At 33.8% G+C, this 13,154-nt stretch overlaps 1 protein-coding gene across 6 annotated transcripts in view; it reads left to right on the forward strand.

The window, feature by feature from the left end:
* Positions 1-13,154, forward strand: part of DDX46 (DEAD-box helicase 46) — a 77,201-nt gene that overhangs the window by 18,110 nt on the left and 45,937 nt on the right. For all 6 annotated transcript variants that reach the window (XR_011646584.1, XR_011646585.1, XM_058279032.1 and 3 more), the window contains exons 5-13: positions 2,131-2,296; positions 3,185-3,336; positions 5,393-5,506; positions 6,506-6,671; positions 7,568-7,688; positions 8,425-8,600; positions 9,531-9,652; positions 11,163-11,241; positions 12,984-13,066. Coding sequence is in view for 4 of the 6 variants with exons in the window: in XM_058279032.1 (XP_058135015.1) it covers positions 2,131-2,296; positions 3,185-3,336; positions 5,393-5,506; positions 6,506-6,671; positions 7,568-7,688; positions 8,425-8,600; positions 9,531-9,652; positions 11,163-11,241; positions 12,984-13,066 (1,179 nt within the window). In the remaining 2 variants the exon portion in view is untranslated. The remainder of the gene's footprint in view (positions 1-2,130; positions 2,297-3,184; positions 3,337-5,392; positions 5,507-6,505; positions 6,672-7,567; positions 7,689-8,424; positions 8,601-9,530; positions 9,653-11,162; positions 11,242-12,983; positions 13,067-13,154) is intronic.

Consider the following 13,154-nt stretch of genomic DNA (forward strand, 5'->3'; position numbering starts at 1 on the left):
ATTGTAAAATTTTTCCTCAAAAAACTTGCTTATTCCTACATATTATCTGGTTTTACTTCCAAAATGCACTATTTTCTATATTGATTCTTGTTCATTTAAAAATTTATGAAGTATTTTATTAATATAGAAGGGCTTAATAATAAGCAGGTAAATACTCACCATCTTGCTTAAGAAGTAGAATACCTTGCTATTTTGTTATATTTTGAACATCTTTCTATAGCTGCAGATGTTTGTATAATGCATGGATTTTAATGCCTGCATAGTGTTCTGTTGAAACAAGGTAGAGAGATCATCTTTGATGGATATTTAGGTTGCTTACATTCAGTAATTATAAATAATGTTGCATTCATCCTTATACATGTAATTTTTGAGTATAGGATAAATAGATGTCAGTGTAATGGCTTTGTCATTGGGTATATGTATTTAACATTTTGATAGATATTATCAGATTGCCCTCCCACAGGATTATACAAAGGTAGACTTGTATGTTTAGACATGTGAGAGTATTCTTATTTCCCCACATCATTGCCAGCATTGTAATTTTAAAGTTTAATTTTACCACTCTAATAGATAAATGATATCTTGTTATTTTGAGTTAATTTCTTTAAATATTAGTGAGTAGTTAAATAATATGAACCTAATATAATATAAATATATAAGATAAATATGTTTTCTTAAGTTTATTGTCTACTCTTCTTTGAGCTACCTCTTTGACCTATCTTATTTATATGCTTTGCTGATGTTAGAATACATTATAGCTTAAGTTTGTTTGTTTGTTTGTTGATTTATTTTTAGTGTTTCCATTTTTTAAAGAAGCCAGCTTCTTGGTCTAAGAAAGGGTACAGCATAGGAATTCTGGAATCTGGTTTCTGATCCATTTTCCTCTATTTAGTGACTGTGTGGGCATGAGAAAAGTACATAAGTTTTCGGAAATAATCTTTAGAGAGGATGGATCTATTATAAAGGATATGGATTGAGGAACACATTTATTTTTAAGCAACAAATTTATTTTTAAAATACAAACATAATATGACCATGTTACAGAACATTTAAATAATTGTGAACCCAGGTGCCCAAAACACTATCACCATTATAATTTTTTATTATTTTCTTTGTCTTTTTAAAATACCTGTATTTCCATACATAGCTTTAATGGTATTATGTGCAAAATTTTGATTCCTATATAATGCTTAATCTTTAAACAGTGCTTTAGTCCATGATTATCGCTGTAATAGTCATTTGCTTCCTCCTCTTAAAGTAGTAATAATATTAATAAAGGTTTTAGAATATAGGAAACCTAGACCTAAATTTAGGCTACAAAAACTAACTTCTAAATCATGTCAATACATAGCATTCATAGATTTAATTTACTCACTAATTTATAAAAGAAAATTGCTTTTCATGGAGGCAGTAATGGAGGAGATTAGAGGATTTAAAATTGAGAATAACTAGGGAATATTGCTTATTAATTCATTCAGTTTCTTCTTTGAAAAAGAAATTAAATTCATGTGTGCATATTGCTTGTAACTAAAGTGAGGTTAATTTATGATGTTTGAAACCTATTAGCTGGCTCAGTTGAAGATACTTTTTATTACTGTGGTTTTGTTTCAATAATATATTTGTGAATGTATTTGCAAGGATGTGTGATCTGAATATATTTTTTTAAGAGAAAAATATGTTATGAATTTATCGTAATCTTTTCAATTTATTTTTAGGTTTACAGAGCTTTTACTTTGTTTCTTTGATGTTATATTTCTTTCTCTCTTACCCTGAAAACCAAGTTCTTAACATTAACTACTTAATTTATAATTCAATAAGTTGAAAATAGTTTCAGAATAAAAATATCAGTATTATCATCAAAACTCCATTACGGAATACTCTTTTAAGATTTCTTACAGGGTTGTTCTTTTGTTTTGTTTGTCCTTAGAATATTTTGAACTAGGGATTAAAACAAAAAACGAAAAGAAAAAAAAAGATGTATGATCTGCTAAATGTGTTCTACATTTAGGAGTTTGTATATATATCTCCTCCTTTTGTAATTTGGAGAATTTAAGTTGGAATGTCATTTGGAATTAAATTGTTAATTCGTGTTTCTGTCTTTCTGTCTGTCTCTCTCTCTCTTTTTTTAAGAACTTTGACCAAAATAAACTGGAAGAAGAAATGAGAAAACGAAAAGAAAGAGTAGAAAAATGGCGAGAAGAACAACGTAAAAAGGCTATGGAAAACATAGGGGAACTAAAAAAGGAGATTGAAGAGATGAAGCAAGGGAAAAAATGGAGTTTAGAAGATGATGATGGTAAATTTATTTATTGGCCTAATAGTTTATATAAAATAATTCATGTAGAAAATTCTAGAATGATCAGTATTTTGTTTTGAGATTTTAAATTCCCCTTCTATTATTTATGTTAAAATATAAATCGTAGGATAATATTCAGTAAGGCTCACTGTTTTAGATGCTTATAGGCAATTGGTAAATACCTCTTTAATATTTTTATTACCAGTACTAATGTGAGTAATGAGGATGAATTTTAAGGGTGTGCTTTCAAGCCCCTCCTGGTTTTTCGTAACTTAGAAGAGAAACATTTCTCTTCCATATCTGAGTTTGACTTTTTAGGGTTTGGTATAGTAGAAGATTATAGAATTTTATTAGAAAATGGAATTTTGCTCTGTTTTCTGTGCAAGTTCCACAGAGTAGTTTGAAAAAATAAATGGATTATATCTATAAATCATCAGAATGTCTCAGTTTTGTAAAAATATTCTCTTGAACTATGAGTGGTGTGCCATTACTTTTTCTTTCTGTGATTGAAGGAAAGGTAGTTGAAAGGAAAATCACTGAAAATGTTATTTAGCAGAGAAAGTTTTTATTTGTCTTCTAGCATTGTAGCTGTAAAATGGAATACTGGAGATCCATTTATTAGGTATAATTTATCTTCCTATTTACCCCATTTCAATTAAATCATTTATAATTTGTTATCATTTATCACTTTTATGTATATTATTTTCAAAAGTAATACATGGATTTTCTAAAAATGTAAACGCTTCCAACTATCAGTCATAACTGCCTTATGACTGAAGTAATTGCCAAGTGGGAGAAAAGGTTGGATTGGAGTAGGGGGCATGGTCTGATTGTGAAAATTTTCCTTTTGAAACACATGTACAATGAAAGTATATTCTAATATTTTAGATGATGAAGATGATTCTGCAGAAGCTGAAAAGGAAGGAAATGAAATGGAGGGTGAAGAGTTAGATCCATTAGATGCTTATATGGAGGAAGTAAAAGAAGAAGTAAAGAAGTTTAACATGAGAAGTGTAAAAGGTGGTGGGGGCAATGAAAAGGTATGGCGGTTTCTCTTTATTTTTAAAATTTTACGTACTCACTTGAATAACTTGAATTCAGTATTTCACTGTCTTATACTGACTTGTATGGCTTTATAAAGTTAACGTTTTTGTTTCCAAGTACAAGAGGTACTGTTGATTTTGGTTGTAAATGTTCTTGTTTCAAGTTACTCCCTCACCACCCTCATCTTTGTTCATTAATGTATGCTTAGATGTTGCTTTCTCAGTATATCTCCAGACCTCTCCAGCATTCTCATCTTTTGAGCGTCTTATTCCCCTCGTCCTATTCTTTCTTTTTTTCTCCATAGCATTTATTACATCTGACATAATATATAATTTTTTAAATTGTGTTTGTTGTCTGTCTCTTCCCCTCTAAAATACAAGCTCCCCAAAGGCAGTGATCTTTACCTGTTTTATTGCTTCATCCTAAACTCCCACAACAGTGCCTGGTGTATTGAATGAGTGAAAAGTATCTTTAGTAGTATTTTAAAAATACATGATGGGGGAGCGTGTGTGGCTGAGGCCTTTGGGAATTCACCTCCCACGTGGGAGGTTCTGGGTTCGGTTCCCAGTGCCTCCTGGAGAAGGCAAGCAAACAATGAACAAAACAGACAGAACTATCTGGGGGAAGGGTGGGGGTTGGGTTGGATAAATTAAAAATAAAGTAAAAAATAAATCTTAAAATACTTTATCCTCCCTGGTATCGAGGGATTACTACCATCACCAGATGGTGATGCAGCTAGAAAAAGACCTTGAATAAAAGGGGGAAATGGTAAAGACAAATGAATTTATATGGCAAGAGACTTCAAAATGAATCAGGAGGTCATCAGAGGGGTCGCGTTTACACACATCACAGCAGGATCCCAGAGACAGCCAAAGTAGATACAACCCAGGTACTGGTGCTCCTGAGGGCTATGGAGACTCACAGGTGTTTTTTGGTCATGGCAGATGGCTCTGGAGTTCATTGCCTTGCCAGCGTGCCCTTCTTTGGATCTAAAGGAGTTGGACTCAAATGTGACCTTTATACACATGCCTCTTCTGTCACTTTTACTGAACCTGTGATTGGCACTGGGGTTTGTATATGGTCAGGAGACTTGAATCTCTGGACTGTCCATGTGCCAGCTGGGCCCTGAGCCTCAGCAGAGTTGCAATACCTACTCCTGTTCGTTGGATGTACCCAGGTCAGCTGATGGGGAAGTGAGAATGGTAACCATCATACCAGGGAACTGAGAGTGTCGACAACTGCAAACAGGAGAATCACATCCATCAGCCATGTGGGATCTAAGCCCCCTCTTGATTTAGAGGGGGAGTAGTCATCGCCTTTCCAGGGTCCACAAGATGGAGGAATATGATACGGATTGGAGTGGACTTAACTGGAATTCTACTATAGAACTGTTGTGACTCTAGCAGTCGAAAAATTGTATTATTGATGTGGAGACAGTGACCACAGGAGTTGCTGAGGGCAGGGAGAGGGAGGAGGAGGTGTGATATGGGACATTTTCAGGACTTGGAGTTGTCCTGAATGATACTGTAGGAAGAGATGCAGGACATTGTTTATCTTGCCATAACCCACTGGATGGACTGGGGGAGAGCATATGTGAACTACAATGTAAACTTCCTGTGTGGCAGTACTCCAGGGTGAATTCACCAAATGCAAGGAATGTGCCTCACTGATGAAAGGGAATGTTGATGTGGGAGGAGCAGGGGTGGGGTTGGGGTGGGGAGTGGGGTATATGGGAACCTCTTTTGTTTTTTAACGTAATGTTTTGAGTGATCTATTTATCTTTTTTTTAAAAAGACAATAAAAAAATTAAAAAATACATTATGTAATCATATTGTATAACAAATTACCTGTATAGTCCCATTATGTTACATTAAAAAATATTTATAAACTGCTAGGGATAAAAGCAGACAAATTTTTTACTTTTTATCATAACTAATAATCAAGTTAATTTATTTAGTTTAGAAATTGCGATTGTTTTCCTTGTGCTTCATTTGGCGTGTAATTTTAATGTTTTGGATTTGCAAAATATTTTATATTTCTTTTTTATTTTAGAAGTCTGGACCAACTGTCACAAAAGTTGTTACTGTTGTGACAACCAAAAAGGCAGTTGTAGATTCAGATAAGAAGAAAGGTGAGCTCATGGAGAATGACCAGGATGCCATGGAGGTGATTCTTCATTAATTTTGAGTCTTTTCATGTTACTGTTCTAGAAGTATGCTTGTCAATTAAGCACAATACTGTTAGAAGGAATGCTTGCTATTCTCAATACTATTGTAGTAGCATATCCAGTTGTAGGGAATTCTGACATCTTTTGCCTCTTGCTGTATGCCCACTTTTTAAAAAAAAGTCTTATTTCTCTTTTTTGAAAAGTTGTGAGTTTATAAAACAATCATACCTACCACACAGGATTCTCATGCATCACTGCATCACCACCACTTTACATTATTGTGACACATTTGTTACGAATCATGAAAGAACATTGTCATAATATTATTATCTGTAGTATAGTCCATAGCTTTTATTTGGTGTATTTTCCCCACTCTGTTATTAATACCATGTATTAGTATTATATATTTGTTATAGTTCATGAGAGAATGTTCTCATATTTGTACTGTTAACCACAGTCCATCATTCACCCGGGGATTTACTGTATTATACAGTCCCTTGCCTTGTACAGTTCATTCTATATGCTAACTTCTTGATCAGCTGATCAGCTCCCCTCAGGCACACATAGGGAGAGAGGTGAGGTGACAAAATGAATTAAATTTCTTTCCAATGACATGTGTTGTGAGGATTTATTTACAAAGAACAAAAGTTTATTAAAGCCATCTTTGAGAATTACTTTATTATTTCGGTTTCATGTTGGTGTTGTAACTTTCTATAAGAGCAAGGAGGAAAGAAACAAAGTTGAATAATTCTTCAGGAGCTGATGTGTTTCTATTAAAAATGATAGACATTTTTTGATTATTTTGAAATGATGGGGTTTAAGTTTGCTAAAGCTTTCTAAAATTTTTTGAATCAAGGAGTTTGTTTTAATAAGTAAAAAGGTAAAAGCAAAAGGATAGTTTCTAGGAGTGGAGAATATTAAAAACTAGGAATATTGCTTGCGACAGCAGGAAAATAGTAATGAACTTAGCTCTTTACTTTTTTTTTTTTTAACTATAGTATTCTTCAGAGGAGGAAGAAGTTGATCTTCAGACAGCCCTTACAGGCTATCAAACAAAGCAGAGAAAGCTTCTAGAGCCAGTTGATCATGGAAAAATTGAATATGAACCATTCAGAAAAAATTTCTATGTTGAAGTTCCAGAACTAGCAAAAATGTCTCAAGAGGGTAAGATTCATTTATCAGTTATTGGTTATAGTGTGAACAGAGGTAGATACACTTAGTTTTTCCTGGTAGGACTGTATTTCCCCTCCCCAGAGTTGTAGGAGTTGAAGGAAGAGTAGAAGGAATTTGTCTGTCTTAACCCGGAGAGGTAAGAGAAAGAACTCAAAGGGTGAAGTCATTCTAGAAAATGGGAATATAATCTGCAAAGATTGAGAACAGTGATGAATCGGTGTTTTGGGAAGGATTAGAAAAAGTAAGCAAAAACAAGTTTGCCTTATATAATTGAGATTTTTAGTGTTGAAAATACTTGTCATGTGAAGGTAGCAAATATTTTTGTCTTAGCAGTGTGAATCTGTGTAATATTGGTAATATTGTGTAATCGAGGCAACTCTTGCTTGGGGAACAGTCAAATTACTTGTTAATTGTACTTTTTCTGCTGTTATATTTTAAGACAAAACCCAAATTGTTATATTGAGGTATTTGTTTTCATCCTTTCTTGATTACAGTAGTAATTACTCTATCAGTCTCTCTGAACTCTTCAGTGCTTTCTGTAGCTTTCCTGTGGAATTATGTTTGGTAACATTATTAAAGAGTTGAAGATTCTTTAACTGAAAAGTAGGAACCAAAAGAATAATACCAGAAAAATGGATGTGACTCAAGTGTCAACGTTGAGCACCTACTTCCCACATCGGGGGTCCCGGGTGTCCCTCGTGCCTCCAATAAAACAAAAACAACAAGCAAACAAACAAACCAACCAACTCAGGGGAGCCCATGTAACTCAGTGGTTGAGTGCCAGCTTCATACATATAAGGTCCTGGGCTCCTTCCCTGGCCCTAAAAAAAAACAAAAACAAGTAAAACCAATACTGAAGAGTTTTAAATCTGGATTCTGTTTTGTAGAGGTCAATGTATTTCGATTGGAAATGGAGGGCATTACAGTCAAGGGAAAAGGTTGCCCCAAACCAATTAAATCTTGGGTCCAGTGTGGAATTTCCATGAAGATCTTAAATTCCCTCAAAAAGTAAGTGGTTACTGGTTGTCCTCATTTTTCAGTGTCTTCCTATTCAAAACAGCCCTTTCACACATAGATTTCCCCAGGTGCTATTTTTATTGTAATAAAACTCATCTTTTTTTAAAAACAGCTTTATTGAGATAATTTACATACCATATTGTTCACCCTTTTTAAGGTTTACAAAAAGTCCATTTTCTTTTTTAAGTATATTTAATGGGGCTTTGCAACCATCACCATACTCCTATTGTGTAACATTTTCATCATTCAGTAGGAGACCTTGGGAGCCTATGTGGCTTGGTGGTTGAAAGCTGGCTTCCCAAATACAAGGTGTGGGGTTCAGTAATTGGCCCTGGTACCTCACACACACACACACACACACACACACACAAAATAAATAAAATAAAATTTTAAAAAGGAAAAAGGAAATCTTTATCCATTAGTCTGTCCCCCACTCCCACCCCACCATGTAACCTCTAATCTATTTGCTTTCTCTCTAGATATACCTTTTCTGGACCTTTCTGATAAATGGAATTGTACAATGTATAGTCTTTTATGATGGGCTTCTTTCACTTAACATAATGTTTTCAAGGTGCATCCATGTTGTAGGATGTCTCAGTAACTTATATCTTATTGCTGAATAATATTTCATTGTATAGATATACCACATTTTGGAAAATCTTATGGGAGTCTGAGGTGCCCAGAGATTGTGATTCTTACTTTGTCCTCCTTTGGTTTTCTTTCTAAGACATGGCTATGAAAAGCCTACACCAATCCAGACCCAAGCGATTCCTGCCATAATGTCTGGACGAGACTTGATTGGCATTGCCAAAACAGGAAGTGGAAAGACCATTGCTTTTCTGTTGCCCATGTTTAGACACATCATGGATCAGAGGTCATTAGAAGAAGGAGAGGGACCAATAGGTACAATTCCTTTCATTAAGCTATTTTTTTTCAGATAACACCCTTGTTGTCAGTTAATCAGAAAAGCCTGATACTTTATAATGTTCTTAAGTATGACAATAAAGATGTCTTTACAAACACTTCCTTTATCAATTTGGCACTTTGGGGCTGATTTCCCCTTACCAGCAGGTGGAGTGAGAATCTTCAGAACTCTGGAGTGACATCTCAGAAGTACAAAAACAGCCTCTCCTGGCAAGCTCAGTTTATAAACTCTGACTCGGCAGGTAGACTACTCATGCATCTATCTGTTTATTTATATTGAGCTTTGTTCTTAGCCTAGTATCAGTGGATCTATAAACCCAACATGGAAGATAGTAGGGAAATGTATTTTCCTAGGTGTTTTTTACCTTAAAAGGCTATAGCGCCAGCATCTTATTCAGGAGTAGGTCTTCAGATTCAGATTTTAAAATTCATTTTGGCAGAGATTTCTTCTGCAAACTTAAGTAGGGTTTTGGAATGTTGTTCAGCTTGCCTTTTGGAAACAGAGGGCACAGTCTGTTTCCCCTCTGTGCCCCTCAGACCAAGAAGTAGTGGTATGGCTTCTGCAGCACAGTGAGTCACTTGATTTTCTTTGCTCTGTGATTTACATTTAAGAGCTATTTGCATTTTATTCAACCAAGTATTTTCCTGAGGGTTACATGAGGCATTTAAGTCTCATTTATTTTCCTGTAGCATATTCTTAAAAGACCAATTAAAATGATCTTCATTGTTAATTTCTTCTATTATAAAACTTTTGAAATATTGTTTTAAGATGTACATAAAATAAATTAAAACAAAAGCAAAATTAGACCAAGAGATCTGAATTTTATTGCAGAGGTTAAAATTTATACTTCAAAGCATAACCTCTCAAGAATTTTCGTGACTTGGCTTTTGACACATTTATCTTTTCAGCTGTCATCATGACTCCCACTCGAGAACTGGCTTTGCAGATTACTAAAGAATGTAAGAAGTTTTCGAAGACCTTGGGACTTAGAGTGGTCTGTGTTTATGGAGGAACAGGAATCAGTGAACAGGTATTTATAAAAGAAACATTCAGTCTCCATTCTTTTTTCAAATTGAATGGTTTAATAATGTAAAAGGGTAATTTTTTATTTTAATGTTTTGATTAGTGGTTCATTCTAAAATCTTAAAAATCACGAGGGGAATGGTTGGGCACCTGCTTCTCATGTATGAGGTCCTGGTTTCGATCCCTAGTACCTCATAAAAACAAACAAACGTTAAAACTAACTTTCATTGGGGAACAGTTGTAGCTCACTGGTTGAGTGTCTACTTCCCATGTACAAGGTTCTGTGTTCAATTCTTGGTACCTCCTTAAAAACAAATCACGAGGTATTTAAAATTTTAAAATCTTTTTTACGTTAGTGCTTCCTCCCCCATCCTGTGCAAAGGATGTAGCTATTTTCTCCATTTTACAGATAAGGAAATATTCAGAAAGATTAAAAAGTTGCCCAAAATCATTGGGTTAATAATTCCTGGAATTTGTCCTAGAACCTAGATCTTTTGACTCTTTGACCAGCATTTATTTTCTCTAATCCATGCTGATATGTGATTAGTGGAGTTCATTGGTATCAGAGTTTCATCTGTATTCTTAAATGATATGGCAAGTGTTATTTAGACAGACTTTGACCATCTTTAGTTTAGCATTTCTCCATGTATCTTCTAAAGCACGATAGTCATGGATGTTTTGCTTTAACTAAGACAAGGAGAAAAAAGTTGTTTTATGGCCAAATAAATTTTAGACATGTTGGATTGTAAAAAGTTAAAATGGGTTTCTTTCCTAGAAGACTTCTCAGTGATGCTATTATAGAAGAGAGGTATAAGATAAATGGCATTTCCTGAAATTATTTAACCACAGAACCCTTTCTTAGGATTAGTATTATAAGAACACACCTTGGAGTGTTTGCTTTTGTTATCTCAATACTATTCTTAAGCACTCAAACTTAGTACATTTTTCGAGTTTATCTATGTCAGTGTTTTTTGACCATAGCCTGAAGTAAGAAATACATTTTATAATATAATCTGGTACACACGTGCATCTTAGATTTGTGTAAAAGTTAAGCAAACATTTTATGATGTGAAGTTCATTTTGGTGTTTTCTATGCCATTTAGTTGAAAAAAATGCTGGTTGTGACTTACTAGATTGGTTTCATAATTCATTAATGGGTGACATTTCAAAATAGTTGAAAAACATTGATCTGTATAATTATACATAAAAGTCTCTTATGTTCCTTTCTTCGTTTTGAAAGATAGTGACAAATTAAAATTGGTAAAAATCTCTAGTGTTCATCGATTTCAGATTTATTGTGTCAGTCACGTTGTTGCCACCTGTTCCTTTAGTAGTAGTCCAGAATTCCAAAGAAGTAAGCAGAAGACTTTGGAGTCTTCTCCAAGGTTTTTAGAGCCATGTCATTGTCTTATCCAAAAGAGCCGAGGGTCTGCATAAAGACCAGATGGAATATTTTTAGATCTGTTAGAATACCCAATAATGTTAAATCGAGTATGAAATTTCATCTTTTTTGTTAGATTGCTGAGCTGAAAAGAGGTGCTGAAATTATTGTTTGCACACCTGGTCGAATGATTGACATGTTAGCAGCTAACAGTGGTAAGTTGGGGGTATTTTTTTGTTCTTTTCTCATATTTTCGAATTGTATACGTTTTTGTTAAATCAAAACAGATGGAAGAAACCACCAAAGGGTTTCTACATTTTTTCTTAAAGCCGTAATATCTTAAAATATATATTGTAATAAGTTTATTATACATGTTCATAATATTTTTGCAATTTAATTTAAATTTTCTTTTAAAAGCTCCATTTAATCTTGTTAGCACTTTTGTCAATTCTTAATCCCTTTTAAGTCTAGCTTTGCTTATAAAAATGTGGAGGACTATCCTTCATTATAAAATTTAGACTTTTTCTCCCCAGGAGCTAGTATTTATTGACAATGCTAGATAAATTAAGATATTGCAGCTTCAAGAAATTTTATCTTTTGTAAATGTTGCATGCTTATAGCTCAAATGTTGTGCTTTGTTAAATTATTCCCTATCAAAACTGTTACTAAACTGTTGACATTATTTAACTTCTGTGGAAAAAGGCCCTTCAAGATATATAGAACTGGGCTTCCGAGACTTAAACCATCCAAGGTAGGTAATTTAATGCTGTTCCCAACCTTGCAAAACTAATTGGGGCTGCAAATGTTAGTGTTGAATACTTAAATATTAGAAAGCATTTATTTTGACTCATTTCCTTTTTTTGAAGAAAATGTTTTCAAAGTTTTCCATTGCTGTATTTAGTATGTACATAAGTGTTAAAAACTGTGAGTAATGCATGTTTCTAATAGCATTCTGCTTGAATTTCTGTATAAACCGAATTCTAATTTTATATGAAGTTGGCAAAGTGACATTGGCATTTTTTGATAAGTCATTGTGCTTATATAGCATATGAGAAGTTTTGGGTTGAATGGTGATTAAATAATCCCTTGTTTTTTCTCAATGCTGCATTGACTAAGTCTTCTCCTGAAATTCATCCTGATTAATTTCGTCTTTTTCCTTTATCTGTCCTTTTGGTTTATCTTTAATAATTATTTTATAGATGCTTTTGCCAGGTGATTGATTCAACAATTGGTAGAAATGTTTACGTTAGTTCTTCAGAAAGAGTTTCCTGTCTATGTAGTTAGTTTTCACTGTTTAAGAAGCCAGTTGCATTTATTTGACCAGTGGAAGCACTTAATAAAATTGGATTTGTAACTGGTATAGAAAAATGTATTTATGTGATGCATTTGGTATTTAATGTTTTTGTTAAATGTTATCACTTAATGATGCTGAATAGTTTCTCATAAATGTTTTGACATGCCCATTAGAAGTTTCTAGCAATATGGAAGTAGGTTATTAAGTAATATAAAAAGAGATTTTTTGCTTCTGAAATAGTTAGCACTGGAACTTGCTTTCCACACATACGCTGTAATCTCTAATATGTTTTTTCCTAGGTGATGCTGTCAGATAATGGCTGATGTGGCTCGATGCTTCATCTCAGTCTTAGTTTTATGATGTGTTTTGGAGAGGGCTGTTTTCTGAATTTTACAGGTTCTTCAGGCCCTATGATGGTATGCAAGAGACGAGTTTGACAAAATAAAGGGCCTCATATACCCATGTCAGAAAGTAATTGCCATTAGATTAAGACATAGTAGACCAAAATTTCTTTTCACTGTTTAAAGATATCTAACCTACCCCTGTGGTTGAGTCAGGCATTTTAGTTCCCTTTCCAGTTTTTTAAAGTTGTTGGTAATTGTAAAATGCATTGGACTGGTTTTTAGTTTTCTTTTTGTCTTTATTTTTTTCTCCTCATCTTAGGTCGGGTCACAAATCTTCGCAGAGTGACTTATGTTGTTCTAGATGAAGCAGACAGAATGTTTGACATGGGTTTTGAACCACAGGTAATTACTAACTTACTAAGTGTTTTGAACTGTAAATATGTGCCTTGCAACTGTTATAAGAACGAAATGTTGTGTGGTTTCTGAAATT

The sequence above is a fragment of the Dasypus novemcinctus genome, chromosome 2 (assembly GCF_030445035.2).
Source record: "Dasypus novemcinctus isolate mDasNov1 chromosome 2, mDasNov1.1.hap2, whole genome shotgun sequence".
Taxonomy (NCBI): Eukaryota; Metazoa; Chordata; class Mammalia; order Cingulata; family Dasypodidae; genus Dasypus; species Dasypus novemcinctus.